Source organism: Lepidochelys kempii, chromosome 3, assembly GCF_965140265.1.
Source record: "Lepidochelys kempii isolate rLepKem1 chromosome 3, rLepKem1.hap2, whole genome shotgun sequence".
In the NCBI taxonomy this organism is placed as follows: domain Eukaryota; kingdom Metazoa; phylum Chordata; order Testudines; family Cheloniidae; genus Lepidochelys; species Lepidochelys kempii.
Genome location: NC_133258.1, coordinates 62,634,129 through 62,653,142, shown reverse-complemented (window position 1 = coordinate 62,653,142; position 19,014 = coordinate 62,634,129). Strand labels below are relative to the sequence as shown.

Sequence of the window (19,014 nt, the reverse complement as noted above, 5' to 3'; positions counted from 1 at the left end):
CTTTTTTTTGCTTATGACAAATAGCTGCCAAAAAATCGCAGAAATACAAATTTTAAAAACAAAACAAATTACACATATTGTACCAGACTTATTCGGGATACATCTTTCACCCAATTTTGTGTAGTTATTATTTTTTTTTTTTTTAACAAATAGAAGTTGACTGCCAAGGAACAATTTCAGCCAGAGCCAAATTTCAGACCCTTTCTATGAATAAATTATAAAGAGAAACCAAAGCAAAACTGTACAGAAACCCCCAAGGGCAAATAGCTAATCCTGTGCAAACCATCACACTGAAAGGCTACTGTAGCAAGGGGGCATGGCCTTCCTCCACACAGATGGGGAAACAGTCACAACCGCCCCCTGATGGGCAGAACCAGGACAACCATGCCTGTCCCGCTGGAAGCAGAGGAGCAAGACAGGAACTGGAAATATAAAAAACGGGCCCTCTCGCTCAGTTGGCAAGAAGCCACTGGAGAAGGATGTTTACCACCCACTGCCAGAACTCAGACCTGATGGCAGCCGCTACAGCGCCCGAGAGCTGGAAGGACTGCCAAAGTTACTGGTTGCCAGAGATGCCAAGGAGCTGTTGGGGCTGCCATTAGCTGTTTACCCTTGCAAGACGAACGACAACCCCAGGCCCCAGGTATCCCCCAGGATTGGGGTGTAGAAAGTGACGGAGGGAAGCCGAACATAGCTCGGTGTGCTGCTGAATGACAGCTGGCCAGTGTGTTGCAGCTGGATTCTCCGCTGACCCAGTGGTGGATCATTCTCCCACTGTTAGGGCCTTGGACTGGGACCTGGTGGAGTCAGGTTGGCCCGGGTCTCACCCAGAGGTGACAGGGTCTCTGCTCTAGGCCATAAGGCCTGCCTTTGTCGGCGGTTCGCCAGAGCCAGGATCCCTGTTTGCTGCCCCCACCCTGCCTGAGGGCTTGGGCTTATAGACTTTGCTGTTCTGTCCCAACTACAAGCCAGAGCCTCCTAACTGGTTGGTGCTCTTCTCTGCCTGAGGTCCTGGGCTCAAACGTTACTGACTGTTCTACCCCACTGAGTGGCAGAGGCCTCGTGCTAATTCCCCCCTGAACTGTGTCCCTCCAGAGGCATTGTAGCAAGGGGCATGGCCTCCCTTCCAGACGGACAGAGAGGGACACCCACAACCCACCCTACGGATACCTACTTCAAGAGAAAAACAGTGATTTTGACTGATTTTAAAACACAACTCTAAATTTTTCTTCAAACTTGGTTTGTTTTGTAGATCTCACCGACACGGGAGATCCTGAGTGATTCCATTTGTTTCTTTGCCGACATCAGTTAAGCAAGTACATCACTAAGGTACCATTCCACCATTAGCTGAAGGGTGTTTGGTTATGTAGCACTGAAATTGGCAGGGAAAAGCAATGGTGAGGCAACTGTTTATCATGAGACAGAGTATATTAGAAACTGTGTTGCAATATTGCCAGTCATGAGGTAGTTGGTGATCATGAGGTTGGGTACATTAGAAACAATATTGTGATGTGGTACGCCCTCTACAGAGTTCGGACAGAAAGATACCAGCAAAAGCAAGCAGAGCAAATGTCAATCAAGTCTGTCAGCAGAGTATATAGGAGTATGTTAAGAGCTTCTCTTTGTCGTGGCTTCTATGGTGCAGTGTGGTGCAGGGGTGACAGACTGAGAAACAGATTCATCTGACCGTAGTCGGTACGCCTTGCTGGACCATCCAGCAGGGGGCAGATCTATCTTACTTGCTGTAATTGTAGTCTAGGATCATATATTTAAATCCCATTGTAGTTTTTAACAAATTGTGTGGCAGAGCTCCTTCTCCACCTGGGTGGGTTCCACTCTTCCTCTTAGCAGCAGGCTGGGGGGATTCCTCTCCTCCTAGCAATTTCTCCACACCCGTGAGCTACTGTCCCCACCTTATCTGAGCAGGGGTTCCCCCTGGCCTCCCTGCCACTACCTCTTCCGGGCATAGTAGCAGCAGGCCAGGCACCTAGTTCAGTCTCTCCCCTTTGGCGGGGGTCTCTTCTCCCCAAACCACTGGGGCCTGGAGGCGCTGTATGCCCTGATTGCGGTTTCCCCTGCACTTCACCTCTGTACCTGTGAGGTCTGTCTCCTGCATTTGTCAGTATCTGCCCTGTCCGGTTCTCCAGTAGCATGCCTGCTCCCAACAGCTCCTATTGTGCGCACCTATCTGACTGGTGGGGATGCTTTTAATAGGTTCTGGCAGGCCCTTGATTGGCCCCAGGTGTCCTAATTAACCTAGAGTGACCCCATCACAATCCTTAAAACCACCTGGTCTCTCTCAAACTTGACTGAATTGCTCTGGGGAAAGGGCAGCTCATAACATAAGCAAGATTCTTCCCTCTTTGTAGCCACCTCATATGACCTGGGTGCCACTGCACTACCCACAGCTCCTTTAGCCCCCTCATTATGGTCTCTCTCTAATGGCTGGATCCTCACATGAGTACCTGTCTCCCGAGCTGGTACGTCCTTGGATGATTGGACATACTCTTGTGTCTGTTTTCTCTGATTGTTGGCCATCTCAGTGGTGTTTCCATCCTTCTGGCTTCTACAGGTCTTCCTTCACTGGTAGCAGGGTTTTGGAGCTTCATCCCATCAACGCCTGCAGTGGACTATTCTGGTACCCTGTGAATGTTCCTGTGTGCCAAAAATATTAACAAGGCAACAAAACCAGACAACAAACCAGACAACAAACCAGACAACAAAAACCCAGCATTGTGCAATAGTCTTGTAGCTATTTTCATAGCTGATTACACCTAACTAGTACTCTGTGGGTATACTCGGGAGGTGATGTGGTGGCCATCTCCCATTGGAATGCAAAGTCCTTGACTTCTTCCAATGCAAATTGGGGTCCATTGTTGGTGAATGCCACAGCTCGCAAAGTTTGCCAGTCACTGACTTGCTTCTTGTATCAGGCAGAGCATCAACCTCCTAAACACCAGAATAGTAGTCCACAGTAAACAAGTAGTGCTTTTCACTGAAAGCAAATAAGTCAGCTCCCACTTTTTCCTATAGTCAGGTGGGCAGCTCATGTGGTAACAAAGTCCTTCTGCTTTAGGTTATACACAACTGCCAAGTGTCACACCCTACTATAAGGAGCAGAATTGTATATTCATTCCCAACAGTAAACACACCTTCTAGCCCATCTAAGACAGCTGTCAATGCCCAGGTGTGAGGCATGTATTTTTTTTTTGCATATAACATCCTTATGTCATGAGGTGGGAACAACAGCTCTGTCCTCAAAATATGATTCCATCCTGTACACCCACCTCATATTTAATTTGAAAGTATGGTTCTGCTCCTACTGGTGCTTGGCTTTTGCCTTCTGGTCACCATGATAGTATTGCTCTCCCGTCTGCCTGTAATTGGATATCCTTTTCCATGGCCTCTTGGATGTCCATCAGCTTTGTTGTCGAAACTTGGAGATTGAATCCATTAGCAATGCTGCACTATGTCCTTATCTCCTTCCCTCAGTTTGCTGATGCTAGGTATTTATGCCCTGCTCCAAGTATCAGCTTTCACCAGTAATCACCCTGGACAATATGTGATCTCTACCTGGTAGCACTGGAGGCACATCAACATGAGCTACAATCTCTTTGGGGCACTAAGTAAGGGCTTTGCCATGACTGGCTCTAGTGGACTGAGGTCTGATTGCATTTTTACTGGATGGGCATAGGTGTACTTGCCTATAGATTTAATAGATGAAATCACTCCACTCTAAATACCACACCCTGAAGCACTTTTTCCTATTTGGGCATACCTCTGTTCAGTCTCTGACCGGACTCTGCTGGCAAATGCAACTGGCTGCTTCTGCAAAAGAGGTACACCCACTCCTTTTTCTGATGCATCACACTGGCGTGTCAGTGGCTTTCCTGGGTGATAGTACTTCAGGACAGGAGCATATACTATCCTTTGTTTCAGCATGTTGAATGCTTGCCATTGGGGACCTGCCCAGTCCCATTCAACATCCTGCCTTGTGAGTGGACGTATGAGTTCTGCTGTTGCAGCCAGAACTTGGACAGAAGATTAATCATTCCTATTAAGTGCTGTGCCCTTTTCCTATCAACTGGAGCTGGCATGTCTCTGCTGCCTTAATCTTGTTTGGATCAGCTTCCAGTCCCTCTGCTGTAAACAGATGTCCAAGGTATGTCACCTCACACTGTTTGAGTCACATTTTGGGGGTGAGGGGTAGTTTTACGTTCTTGTCCCTGCATCTCTGTAAAAAAGCTTGTAGTTTTCTGTCATGGTCTTGTTCAGCTTCTATTTCCTTACTCCTTTCACCTATAATGAGTATATCATTTGCAATTATTTTCACCCCCAGCAGTCCTTCCAACACTTGGATGAGTCTTCCCTTACAACTCTGGTGTGAAGCTTATACCCATTAGCATGCACAGTCATCTGTACAGACCAAATGGTACTGCAAATGTTGTCAGCATACTGAACTCTTTATCCAGGCTAGTATGCCAAAACCTGTTCCTCCTATCTCAGACCATAAGGATTCTGGCTTTTGAAAGTTCTGGCAAGATGTCATCAATTGTAGGCTGTGAATAGTGATATTTTTTCAATACCTGGTTCAGTAGCTTTGGGTGTATACAGATGTGTAATTTGCCTGAGGGCTTCTTTATCTTCACCATGCTGCTTACTCAGGCTGTACTGGCCTCTACAAGTGCAGACTTTGAGCACCTTGCATACTGAATTATGTAATGCCACTGGGATTTTCCTTTGTGGAAAATACAAAGGTTCCACTGTAGGATCTACGTCCAGCTGCACCTTTCCTTAAAGCACCCATTGCCTTTGAAAACATCCCCAGATTCTTATAAAATTGTTCTCATTGTCCATGGGACTCCCACTTTTGGTTTTTGCACTGCAGCTATAAAATTCTGATGCTGTACCCTGATCAAGTCTATGGCTTGTCTGGCTTTGTTCCTTAAGAAGGGTCCGTGGTGCTTCTCATCCACCACCACAAATTTCAGTTGGTATCATCTTATTTTTTGGGTTAATTACTATGAGGTCACATTTTCCTTTGGGCTGCTTTATGTTCTCATTGTACATTATTAGAGCATGCCTGCTCTTTGTAATGGGTGTGTTCAAGTCCAATTCACCATAAGGAATCATTTTGCACAAGGTCCAGCTGTCCTCCGCTGAAATCACGCAGGGAGTTTCCTTATTAACACTGTTGCATGCAGAGTTTGGTGCTGTCCCTTGTTGCTTTTCTGTTCCAACACCTTTACCCTGATATGCTCTCAGACTCAAAGAGAGAGTCATGATGTCACCATCACTGTCTGATGTGCCATGCCCTCTTGTACAAGTCTGACAATCTTTCTTGGACCTTCCCCTGCTCTGGCACACACAGCTAAAATGGTTCAACTTGCTACATGACTTGCAATGTTGTCCTTGTAAGGGGCACTTCTCCCTTACCCACTCATGCTGTCTCCCACAGTAAATGCATCTCACTATGGGTGTGGAACCCTCGCTGACTGCTCTCCTTTACTGTTGTCTCACTGCATGTACTTCTGGGGTTGTGGTGTCTTCTAGGGCTTTAATCCTTTCTCTGGAAGCTTTTGCTGAATGTCCTATCTGTTTAATGTGAGTTTGCTTTCCCAGAGCAGCTGCTCCCACACATGGTGATCCCAAGTACTGCAGATTATCTTGTCCCATATCAGGGAGTGTGTTAACTCCGCAAAATTGCATGCAACAGCCAGTGTACATAAAACAGTAACACAGGGATCTACCCCGTCCCCTGCAGATTGGTCTCTATTGAAAACTGAGTTACTTCACAGTTTTGTTCTGCTTTGGGGAGCAACAGTTACCCAGGGCCCTAAGACTGTTATGAGACTTGAGTTTCAGAGTGCTACAGACCTCTATGCCTTGTTCCTCAATAAGTCACAGTTCTACTTTCCTGCTGCTCTCGTCCTTCTGTCTGGCCAGGTCTGTGTATAGCTTGAACTCCTTCCACTGGGTCCATCACTGGGCTACGTTTGTGTCTGCAAAATCCACAGCTCTGGGGGGCTTCAGACCAAGTTCTGTGGTTCATGCTGCCAGCTGCTGCACTGCAGAGAACTCACAGCTCAGATGCTGCTACCATGTTTCATTAGCAAAGAGCGAAGCTGAATGAACGTTAATATGAACAAGTAGATCTTTATTAAATCCCGCACACTGTCAGTGGAACTTGGAACACTGGAGGAGTTAGGCTGGAAGCAAAGCAGCCATATGGACAGAGCATTGTACAGGATTTAATAAAGTTCTACTTGTTCAACTGGGGTCCTGTCAACAATAGTTCTTCCAGGGAACAGGGGCCCTCTGACTCCAGTTCCACTGATTATGATACAACACGCACTTAGGAAAATCCAAATGATTGAAGTTCTTTCTTTAGATCCCTGATCACCTTTGTGCTGCACCCTCAGCTCCAGCTCTTGATTCAACAATAAGATCATTTAAAAAAAAATAAGCCCAATCTTGCAGCCCATTACTCTCCCAACTAGTCCCTCTCAAGCCAATACATTACACTGCCACACATTCACTCACTAGCAGAATAAAGTTGAGATGTAGTAACAGAGTCAAAAAGCTTGAGAGACATGGTTGCTGTTTAGGGGACGGATAAAGAGGCAGATAAACAGGCTATTTTGCAAACACAAAGAGATTGCTCAATAAAGATCAAGGATCCATTCCTTATTCATGCAAATATTTGCATTGGTCTTCGCTTATAACATTCCTGGAATCCCACAGGCCTCTGTTAAGGCCTGGTCTACCTTTAAAATTTAGGTCAACCTAGCTACGGCACTCAGGGTTGTGAAAAATCCACACCCTGGAGCAACTTAACTATGCCGATCTAACCCCCAGTGTAGATGTAGCTAGGTTTTCCGAAGAATGCTTCCATTGACACAGCTACTGTTGCTTGGGGAGATGGTGTTCCTACAGTGATGAGAAAATTCCTTCCATCATGGTAGGCTGTGTCTATACTGCAGGGTTATGCCAGCATAGTTATGACACAGTAGCTGTACTGCTATAGTCCCTGTAACGTAGACCTGGCCTAAATCTCTTACTTTGTGAAATTGTTGGGTCTTGCTACCTCACTTTTGTTTTGTTAGTGAATGACTGTTTAATTGGACAACGTGCCCTGGGGGGTTGGAACATTCTATACTTGACAGGCAGGAATCCTCCCTCAGTGAATACTGTAAAATATTAATTATTGTTTTCAAATATTCAAATTCAAATATTTCAATTATATTCAAATATTCAGATATTTTAGAATTTGTGGTAGCTAAATGTGGGTCCAATTTCAGTTCAAGTAAAGTTCAGTTCAGGTGCCAAGCTTCCCTGCAGCTCAAGAGGGTTCAGAGCTACTGTTACAGTTCAGGACCATCTCTTTAAAGTGTACAAAAACGTGAGATGTTTATCATAATAAGGCTCTTTGAAAATAACGTGGGTGGTTTTATTCACCTTTTTCCTCACGAGAGACCTCACAGCAAGGATGGAACAACAATATGGAAATTTACCATCTACTCCAACTGGACTCTGTGTTGAAGTCTCATTACTTCCATGTGTAAAAAGAAGTTAAAGCCAACTATAATACCCAAGATTTCTGTGCTACATCCAGTAAAAATGAATTTCCCTTTTACTTTTTAATTTTATGGCACAATCATATCAGACATACAGTTCTTAATTCACTGCACAGGGAATATGTGTTATAAATGAATAATAAAGCTAAGTCGCTATTATGCCTAAAGCAATAGTCTGCCAAAAAGAAGTTATGACAGAGAATGTGTTTCATAAATTATATTTCAATTTAAACAAATCTGGTATGTTTTTAAGTATGGATATTATTATCTGTTCATACCAATTATTTTTAAGAAAGTTAAGAAATCGACAAAATCTTTAAAGAAAGAAACAATAATGTTCATTTATTATAAAAAAGAGAATTCAAGCTTAACTAAATTCTGTGCCAAAACCTCTTATATTTAGATTTATTTTAAAGTAGACTGTACGGTAAACTAGTTAAGATTTTCTCAGCTACATTCTCCAGATTTCCATATTAAAATATGAATGTAAAACCAAGAGGTACTATCCCAAAATAGATGCTTTTGGTATAGACAGCATGTAATGTCCCTTCGGTTTAAGGCTTCCTAGGTTTAATTTTTTTTTTAAATAAATTATATTAGTCAAAAAAGAAGTTTCTGATATGAATAATGAACCCATGACAGATTAATCAGATGCTGGGCATATTTTTCTTAATAGAGTTTCAAAAAGATAAAAAGTATGATGTAATGATTCTCCCAAATTATATGATGGAATTTTTAATTTTTTCTTTGTTATTTTATCCCTCCCCTCCCCCCATTTTTGCATTGATGCATGTGATCTATTTTATTTAAATTAATTAGTATGGGACTGTCACATGATTTGAGAAGTAACTTTTTCTTAAGCATTACTACTTTCTAACAATTATTCAGCAATTGCAACAATGAATACCTTGCTGGATTTTGTTTTCTATTTACTTATTTCATAATATGTGGCATATTCAAGTCTTTAAACACACCGCAGACTTTAAAGAGACTTCAAAGACTTTAACAGTGGGCTATACTGTATTTTGGTTCAGTTTCTCCTATTTTTCTTTTTTAGTAGGAACATAAAAAAATCTTGACATGTCAGATTCTGCATTCCCCACTGCCCTGCAAAATATATATCACTTTTAGCAGTACCTTACATCTCAAGTAGTGCTATTGTAATCAATAAGACTTACCCCCAGGGTTAAGACACTACTACTCAATGTCAAGAAGTTTGGCAGAATCAGGTTCTAAAGAGTGAGATTATATTTTAGTGGGGAGCAATACTGTCATCCTGACAGGAGTCTGCATTATCTCTTAGACTGTCAAAATAAAATTAAAACTTCAAAAAACTTGTTTCTTTCACAAAATAAATTTTTTAGATGAAATAAAATGTTTTAGTTCCTTTCAAGAAAGGTTTTTCCCCCCCTTGTTCAGATAATTACAGCAATAAATACAAATGCCAAAGGTTTTTTATTCACCAACACAGAAGAAAAAGTACAAGCCCAAAAGAATACATTAAATGTAAAACAACCCATTGAAGTATTCTTACGTTTGATATTTTCAATGCACAAAGCTCAGGAAATTCAAATATACGGTTCCCCAGCAACTGTAATTCAGCCCTTTTATGCTGTAACTTATTCCCATGTTTTTTTAACTAGTGCTGTTGTGCCTATACGGAGCTGCACTTTTGCAGAATTGGGTCCTTAACAAGTTGTCATTTTTAATACCATACTGAACCATTACATGATAATGTGGTGAAGAAGTATGCTTTGGTCTGGTGGGTTTTAGTTTCTAATTTAAATATGCCGAAAAAAGAAAAGAGGAAAACATTTCTTAAATGATCCTTTTTGAGGACAACAATAAAATGTAAATCAGGTTTTAAGTAAATTCAGCAAGAACTGGAAACAATCCAGCAGGGAGATTTTCCCCCCACACTTAACAGCACATGCTGTACATTTTTCAGTGAATGTTTCAAACGTAAATCCTTACCCACACTAAAATTAAAATTTCCATTTCAGCAGCTGCTATTAGCATAAAGTACTTTAGATGAATGGTATCCTTAATGTTAGGACAAACTAATGTACACTAAATTGAAACTTCTGAATATTTAAGTCCAATCTCACAAAGAATGCTTCAGAAAAAGATTTTGTTTAGTTGAAGAAATACATCAAAAATTCAAAGGACATATTATCCACATAAAGCTATGGTGTATTTATTATTTCTATAAATAAATATTTATTTGTATTAAATACAGTTTATTTATATATTTTTATATATAGGTAAAAATTAGGGTAAGAATATATTGGGCAATCTGGCAAACATTTATTTAATTAAAACTGAAACCTGATCACGTCGATTCCAACCCTTTCCCTTATTTTACTTTGAAGCAAATGACTTCAGTTAGTAGAATTGTGGAAATTATATTAGTTCATCTCCTTTCTGCCAGATTCATTCTCCAGAGAACATACAGTGACAGCACTGACAAGGTGGTGAAGCCAAGTGAGAGATTTTAACATTTAATTGATTAAAACCTTGCCTTTTAATCTACTGATAAATACTCTTTCTGCAAATGTACATGGTCAGGCATGTAAAACATAATAACTTGACTGTACCTGAACAGTGGAACTAATCTCAGATGCAAAGCCTCCTGTCAGAGGGGCCTCATGGCTGATCAGCAGTCGCCCAGTCTTCACCACTGACTGAAAAGAAACAGGAATACCTCTTTTTAAAAAAAATCAGGTAATGTTTGTATCACACTATATCTCTGTAGCAATCTTTTTTTTACTATATTACATGAGAAATAATACAAATTCTGTAATTTTAAGCTGCAATGATAAAATATACACTGTCCTTTACTGCCTCAGTACAACATTTTATTTGCACAGATGAATGAGCCTGAACAGCCAAGTTTTGATATTAGCAGAATGGGAATTAACTGCTAGATTTTCTTCGGGGACAGAGCATCAATAGCGTATTTTATTTGTAAACTAACAATGAGAATTGAATAAAATTCCATTCGTTTGAATTGACCTTATGAATGTAAACAATGACATTTCTGAGGGAAAACAAAAATTGAGTTGAAGAAAAAACCAGCAAGGCCTCATTATCTGGCTATACCAAAAGAAGGACAGGAGATGCTTGATATGGTTTTAATCAGGCTGCAACTTTGTTATTAGATGTCTAGGACAACCAGGCAGATAAAAGTACACAGTGAAGATAACCCCATGTTCATTCAATATCTACCCAGGAGGCTTCTGCCAGCTCCCCTCTTTTGTCATCTAGTTCTCCCACTCAACCCATTGCTGGGACTTTACTGAACTAGGGTTAAAGTGAGCTATAAGAAAGGGGGGATGGCTCTCTTCCGTACCAGTCACAGGGGCCCCGAATGCCCCCCATTATGGTCCTTTTACCAACACCTCCTTTTTAAGTTCATTACCAAGCCATTTATCTGGTCACTGTATCCCTTCCCTATGGAGTACTTGCACTGGGCATCCACCCCACACTTACATAATGAGTTGTGACATCATAGTCTAACTCCCTTTCCTACTCACCATAACAAAACCCTCCCTGAACCCGCTGTGGGGAAGGCAAAAAAACCCAACCCTACTCCACCTAGGTAGTGAGGGAAAAATTCCTTCCCAGACCCCCTAGAAAGGAGTGGCTAGCATGAAGCCCACAGCAGGTCCTGACCAAACCTGGTATTTTGCCACCTCAAAGGGAGGGAGGGTGAGTGCTGCTCCGCCTACTTTTCCCACCAGGCTTGTCCCTTTTCAACTCCCCAGCCCTTCCGGTCCCTGGGGATAAGTCAGCTTCGCCCCGCTGATCCACTCCCACTTTTGCAACATCCTCTCCCTTTCGCCCCTCCTCCCCCCCCAGCCTGTAAAGCATTATTCTCTTTCGTTAGGTAAGCTGAACAATGGTCCCCCCTCTTCAAGGTGTGGTGAATCCTGAAGGAGCAGGTGATAACATTTATAGGATCAGGTCATCCATAAAGCTCACAGACCTTGAAAATATTCAAGTAAAAGTCTGCTTGCTAAAGAAAATTGAGAGCCATAAGCAAGAAGGCAATGATTTTTATGTTGCAACTACAGGCAAAATTTCTTATGAAAAAGACAGAAACAATATGCAAATGTTAGGAGATTTTAATGTGAACTGTTCAAAAAATAGCTACATAATACATAGTGTATACCATGAGTGCCATACAAACAAGCAGTGATTCATGAAAAAGTTTTGGTTATAGCAGATATGTGTTTATGCTTGGTTTGCTGTGAACCATAAGAACAACAGTTAAGTGCCTTTAGCCCCATAACCAGTGCACGACTCCAGTATATCTGACCATCATGAAACGTGTCGTTGTAACTATTTGTTACATCTCCTTGACCCGGGCAACACCAGATATCCACAGAGTCAAAACATTTTGACAATCATGTTTCACTTTTCATAATACTCATTTTATAAAGTGCATATAAAAGTTACATGAACTTCTGGAGTAGCACAGCAGGAAAAAAAGGATTTGTATATTTTAATCTTTTGAGGCCTATTGCAATCAGATTTTTAAAGCTAAGTACAAGAAGCCCCAAGAGTTAGGTACAACTTTTCTAACCATTCTGCTCTTTGATTTAAAATCTGAGTGGATGCTATTTTAGCAAAACCCTCAGAGACAATTTCTCCATCCAATAGGGCAGCCAAGTGATATCTTGAAGCTAAAAGGTAACTGCTATTTACTATAGAACACAGATTAAACCCTGATTTGAGTATGTCTCATTTCTTTAGGAGCCCAGGCGTGCTTTAGTTGTTTTGAACAGCTGGACCACAGATGCATTGGCGAGAGGCAGCCCTGTAAGTACTATATCCTGTAAATGAAGCAGCTTTGCAACAGTCACAGAGATACAAGACAAAATATCATTTAAACATCAAAAAGTAATCTGCAGTTAAGCAGTCTTGAATTCCTTTTCACTTGCACTGGAAATCCATTTAAAGAGCAGGCGCTATTAACTACCCCATAAATCTACCAAAAATTCTTAGAGACAGTTCCTCATTGCAGAACAAAATGTACTAATCGTCTCACTCAAGTTCTTGACTGATGAGATAAAGAATTTTACTGAATCATTTTTTAAAATTTTTGATTTTTTTTTTAAACAAAAGGACATTGTTTTGATATTCTTCTTATATAATTTTGTTCTGAGAAGGGTGTGTACTAGGAATCTGGAGTGTTCCAAGCTATTTTTAAAACTACAGTACACTTTTTAATTTTGAGAATTTCACATGAAACATACACCCATCATATCAACTGTAGCGAATAAAAGGTGGAAACCAACTGTGGAAACCTTTATTCCTGTGAGAAATCCTTACTTGTACAATCAGTCCCATTGACTTCAAGAGGATTGCTCACATGTGTAAAGACTGTTAGAGTGAATAAGGATTTACATTATCAGACCCTAAGATTTCCTCTGATTGTTAAACCAGTTTTAAAACTGGATGAAGACTGGCCCCAGTGCCACATGTCAAATGATGGCACTATTTCTCAGTAAAATGGAAGCAACCAGATTACTGTGGAGAAGTGCTTCACACCACCTGAACATTCTGAAGCTGTGCGGCATGAAAAGGAGTAACAGGATTTATTTTAACTACTGTTGTCTCCCTGAAATTACTAAAAGCATTTCATTTTTACGTACCTGGAAATATACCTTTACTTATAGAAGCAAAGGGACTGATAAATCTAACTAAAATGGGTAGATACCTTATTTTCATTAAATTTTGGTACAAGAAATGTATCTACTTTGAAAATGTAACACTGAGACGCAGTGTGAATTGCCTAATTTCTGTATTTGGAGAAAGGTTCAGCTTCACAAATAATTGTGTTATTATCTACAACACACAATGAAAAATTGTTAACTGTCACTTGTAGAAGGATAATGCTTTGAATAGAAGATTATATGGTCATTTATTTCTAAAATTTAAAAAAAGATTTATTCCCTCTTAAACCTGGGGTCAAAGTCACTCCATATTTGTCTAACAGTTTCTAGCAGTGTCAGGAATAATTGAACACAATCCCAATTCACGGAAAGGCAAAGATGGACCAAGAGGGTGCCCTTATTCACCAAAGACATGCATAACATGCTCGCAGAAGCTCTGTAATACAGCACAGCGGCATATGGCAGTAGGGACCTCATTCTACACTTCCTTAGTCAATTGGAGATGTACTGGCATAAAAGTGGAGAAACATAGTTAGTTAATCAGGTGCTTATTTTTAAAAAACATTGCTGGCATTACTCTCCCCCCACACACCACTCTGTCTGACACCCCTTAATAGGGGAGTTGGGGAAGGATGTTCAAAAAGAATGAATTTCCTAATCCATGCTGTAATTATTTTCTTCTCTTTTTTGCCTGGTGTATGTTTTGTTTGGATTTTCTTCCCCACCCTCTGTGTTTACACTAAATTTCATAGGTTTTCATGTGTTCAAAGTAGAACACACACTTATTTTATGTTATGTAGGGTATTTAAAAGGAAAAAAACACGGTGAATACAAGATGGTACAGAAGATTAGTACTGAGATATAAAAAACTTTTCTTCTTTTTGAATTTAATCCAAGTTACTCATGACGGAAAGTTTGTTGCCATCTGATAGCTAATCAGGACCAAAGAAAAGCACTGGTGGCATTAATGCAGTGCCTAATGGCACCTTGCTGTCAGTTGCAACCCAGTGGCCAAAGATTCAACAGGCCCAGAGACCTTAGCTACCCCTGTCATCAGTCCTTCCAGGTAGTGCTGAGGCACAATTAGCAAGGCACTGCTTCAAAACTGTTATGCCATTGCCTGTGCTGTACCAGCTCAATGGAGAAAGGACTCCAGGGCTCATGATTTCTAAATTCACTCTAAATTTTATTTTTTATATTATATACATATATATATACACATACACACACACACACACAAAGAAAAACAAACAAAATGTACTTTCCCCTTACTACTTTCCTATTGGGATTGCTTTAAAATACTCCAGTATGTTGGTAGGGAATATGAAGATTACAAAGTAACGTATTGTCAGATTATAAAAAAGGCAGCATGTCTATCCTGATAAGGAAATGTGGTAAAATTAAAGCTTCATCTTTGCAAGTCTAATATTTGTGAACTATGCCCTAAGGCTTTTCTGATCTATGGCCCTATGTTTTTGCAATGAAGCATCTTTGCAAATTAGTTTCCTTCTCTCTCACCACTCTCTTTATCCAAAAGATTCTATAATTATTTTAATACCATTTTCCTCCTGAATTCACAATTCATTATTTTGGCAACTTTTTCTACACCTCCAAGTGTCGACAACAGAGGGAAATAATATGATTCTGGCAATTATACAAGTTCTGAAATGTATGTGCTGAAGTCATCACTAACTTACTATGCCCTTATTGATGAGAAAGCAGGCTTAACTAAAACTGACGGTCAGCCAGCTGGATTTTACATTATTACTTTAAACATATCTCAAGGGTACAATTTCCACTGTAACCAGCTGGTTCATTACCAGGCCAATACCCCTGTAGGGAACTATGAAAAGCTAAAAGTACAAATTTTGCTTCTCTCTTGTGTCACAATGGACAAATTGTGTCTATTTTCTAAGCAGTAATAAAAGTCCATCCTCAGAGTAAAAGGATCTTCAGTCCATTATGCACAAGCCTGGCAGAATCTGACGTCTATCTTTTTTATAATTTTGACAGATAATATAGACGTTTTGTTCTTAAAGCATTTTTTTTTCTATTTTTTTATCAATTTAAATTTTCACAGCTGCAGGCAATTACTGGGTGGATGGACAGAATTATTTAATGACAGTAGACATTGATATTCTAAAATTTAAAGTTTTATAAAAACTGTTAAAATATACATTGTCAACATCACACGTCAAAATATACCAAGTAAATATCCTTACATCCACAGATCATACCTGTTTTTACTGTTCATTTACTAGTCTATTTATAACAAGCCTAATTCAAAAAGTCTAAATCACTGGATTTTGACTCAGCTCTCAAGAAGCATTCTTCTTACTTTGCCTAGCTGTTTATTTTATTATTATTATTATAGCTGGAAATATTTTTTCATTAGCATGAGTATGTACGGTGAAATCAACATTTATTGATAAAAATCTAATCATTCCAAGTCTAATTACCAAAAAAGTAATTATCTACATGTGTGCTTTAGAATGGGAAGAAAGTTAAGTATTTTAAGGAGGGGGCACAGGGGCGGGCAAGAAGCGCCCTGCGAGCAGGTAACCCGGGGGGCGGGGGGGGGGGGGGGAGACGCACAGGGGACCCGCTCCTTGCCCAGCTCACCTCTGCCACACTCAGGCAGAGTGTGAAGCCACCGCCTGCTTCTCAGCCCTCCCAGGCTTCCTGCCAAACAGCTGATTCAGGGGGAGGGGGACACACAGAAGCAGAGCAGGGCGGTGCGTTCAGGGGCGGATGCGGAGTGGGGCTGAGCTGGAGCCGGGAGCTGCCGGTGGGTGCTCTGCACCCACCAAATTTTCCCCTTGGGTGCTCCAGCCCCAGAGCACCCACGGAGTCGGTGCCTAAGGCGCCACTTTTGATGTGATCAGTGGGGGGAGTGGCCGCTCCCCCTGTTCCCCCCCCCAGCTATGTTCCCCCACCCCCAGGAGCCAGAGGGAGCTGCCGGATGCTTCCTGGGAGCTGCCCCAGGTAAGCACCTCCGGGACTCCCCACCTCGCCCCGTGGCAGGTACTTCTGACTCTTAGGGGTGGAGTGGGCACCCACTACAGTGGCCCACAAGACCCTCCTGCCTAGTTCTGGGGGCAGTCAGGGGACAGGGGGTGGCGTTAAGGAATGCGGCTGGTTGGATGGGGGCAGGAGTCCTGGGGAGCAGGGGTGGGCCATGAGGGTGAGGAGGGAACCAGTTAAGATTTGGCAGCTCATCAGTGCTTGTGGCACTTTAGAGACTAACGAATTTATTTGAGCGTAAGCTTTCGTGGGCTACAGCTCACTTCATCGGATGCATTGAATGGAACATATAGTAAGAAGATAGATAGATACAGAGAACATGAAAAGGTAGAAGTAGCCACACCAACTGTAAGAGGCTAATTAATTAAGATGAACTATTATGAGCAGGAGAAAAAAAACACACAGTTGGTATGGCTACTTCCACCTTTTCATGTTCTCTGTATGTGTATATATATATATATATATCTTCTTGCTATATGTTCCATTCTATGCATCCAATGAAATGGGCTGTAGCTCACGAAAGCTTACGCTTAATTAAATTTGTTAGTCTCTAAGGTGCCACAAGTACTTCTGTTCTTTTTGCGGATACAGACTAACACGGCTGCTACTCTGAAACAGAAAGGAAAGCAGAGAAAGCCTTAAAATCCAAATAGTTTTGCTTTAGTTATACTGGATACCTGATATATCTGGGATTCATTTTACAAGAGGAACAAGATGTAGAGAAGTGAAAATGAAGGTGACAAGCAAGATTTCTTCACATATGGATCAGTGGACCATCAACTGATGAAGCAGGATTTCTCAATGTCTAGCAACAAAGTAGTCAGATCCAGAATAAATCTGATAAATATTCTTAAAGGGACCTTGAGAGGAATTACAATAAATAAACTGAGGTCCCACACCACAACGTTGGAGATATTAGTGGACATAGATTCTCAGCTGGAACATTGGTGGCAAAAGTTATCAGACTAGACAGCTAGATCCAAGACAGAAACAAACTCAGAGTGCAAGAGAATCAGATACTTACTCTTTACAACACAGCAATTAGGAAGCTATTTGAAACTGAAGTAACTTTAATTGTATCATAAACAGTTAGTTAAATATATCCTTAACCGAAAATTTATATCTGGAAGCAAGAACATTAGCGTTTATGAAGAACCAGACAACATTCTGTAATATTCAAATGATTGGCTTCTTGGCAGAGAAAAAAGAAGAAAATCTAATTTACTTTTATTTCACACACAAATGATTGAGAACATTTTAGTTACTAATGCAATCCATGTTAGCAGAGTATGTTTCTCTGTCTCCCTCTAGTGGTTAAAGCAAATATAAGCTTGTAAGTACCTAACTACCTCCAAGCAGTAAAAAGGCTCATGGTTTTAGAACTAGAGGTCTGTGGGTTCAGTCTCCACACAACTGCCAAGGGTTGTGTTACAAGCAGTGGCCTGTGCAGATCTCTGAACTGCTGAGGACTAGCTTCCCAAAAAACAAATAATTGTGGTAGGTACTCAGTTTATGTTGGAAGATGTTTAGGGCCCCCACATATCATACAGCAGTAAAATGTGTGAGCATTTTTACTGTCTTTCTTACTGTTTTTGGCACATAAGACCAAGAGATATTTCAGAGTAGCAGCCGTGTTAGCCTGTGTCCGCAAAAAGAAAAGGAGTACTTGTGGCACCTTAGAGGCTAACAAATTTATTTGAACATAAGGTTTTGTGGGCTACAGCTCATTTCATCAGATGCATGCAGTGGAAAATACAGTGGGGAGATTTTATATACACAAAGAACATGAAACAATGGGTGTTACCACACACACTAACGAGAGTGATCAGGTAAGGTGAGCTATTACCAGCAGGAGAGAAAAAAAAAAACTTCTGTAGTGATAATCAAGGTGGGCCATTTCCAGCAGTTGTCAAGAACGAGTGAGGAACAGTGGGGTGCGGGGGGGAAATAAACATGGGGAAATACTATTATTCCCCCCCAACACACACACACTGTTCCTCACACGTTCTTCTCAACTGCTGGAAATGGCCCACCTTGATCATCACTACAAAAGGTTGTTTTTTCTCTCCCGCTGGTAATAGCTCACCTTACCTGATCACTCTCCTTACAGTCTGTATGGTAACATCCATTGTTTCATGTTCTCTGTGTATATAAAATCTCCCCACTGTATTTTCCACTGCATGCATCCGATGAAATGAGCTGTTGCTCACAAAAGCTTATGCTCAAATAAATTTGTTAGCCTCTAAGGTGCCACAAGTCCTCCTTTTCTTTTTAAGTCCAAGAAAGTGTCCTTCCTGTGATACACAGAAAAAAGAATGTGGAAGTGGATGGTCTCAACCCCTTTTTAAATTTATTCTGACCTTTTGGAACAAAAGACAAGAACTGGTAGAAGTAAAACCAGGATTCAACAACATTCAGTTCCAAAAAAGCCAACCAAAAAATATTCTAAAGGAAGAAAATCAAATGAATAAAAATGTAGTCTAGTTACTGTATGATGTTCCTTTGGCTCTTTGAAAGTAATTTTTGTTCAGACCCACATTTTAGATATTGTTTTTGATTTATCAAACTGAAATTTGAAATAGGAGTCAAAGATTTCCATCTGATGAATCTAAACAGTGTTGATTCAGCTGCAAAGGGACATTAAGCAGTAAGTGGCCTAATGGAAAAAGCATAAAAATGTTCAGTATGACGAAAAGATGCAATTGCCAGACAACTCAATGAAAACAAAAAAA

General features: G+C 40.8%; 1 protein-coding gene across 13 annotated transcripts in view; it reads right to left on the bottom strand.

The window, feature by feature from the left end:
• The window catches only part of BCKDHB (branched chain keto acid dehydrogenase E1 subunit beta), a 298,505-nt gene that overhangs the window by 73,060 nt on the left and 206,431 nt on the right, over positions 1-19,014 (bottom strand). For 9 of the 13 annotated variants that reach the window (XR_012157974.1, XM_073336530.1, XM_073336525.1 and 6 more), the window contains one exon: positions 10,175-10,261. Coding sequence is in view for 10 of the 13 variants with exons in the window: in XM_073336530.1 (XP_073192631.1) it covers positions 10,175-10,261 (87 nt within the window). In the remaining 3 variants the exon portion in view is untranslated. The other 4 variants (XR_012157975.1, XM_073336532.1, XM_073336524.1 and 1 more) reach the window with 4 other exon arrangements.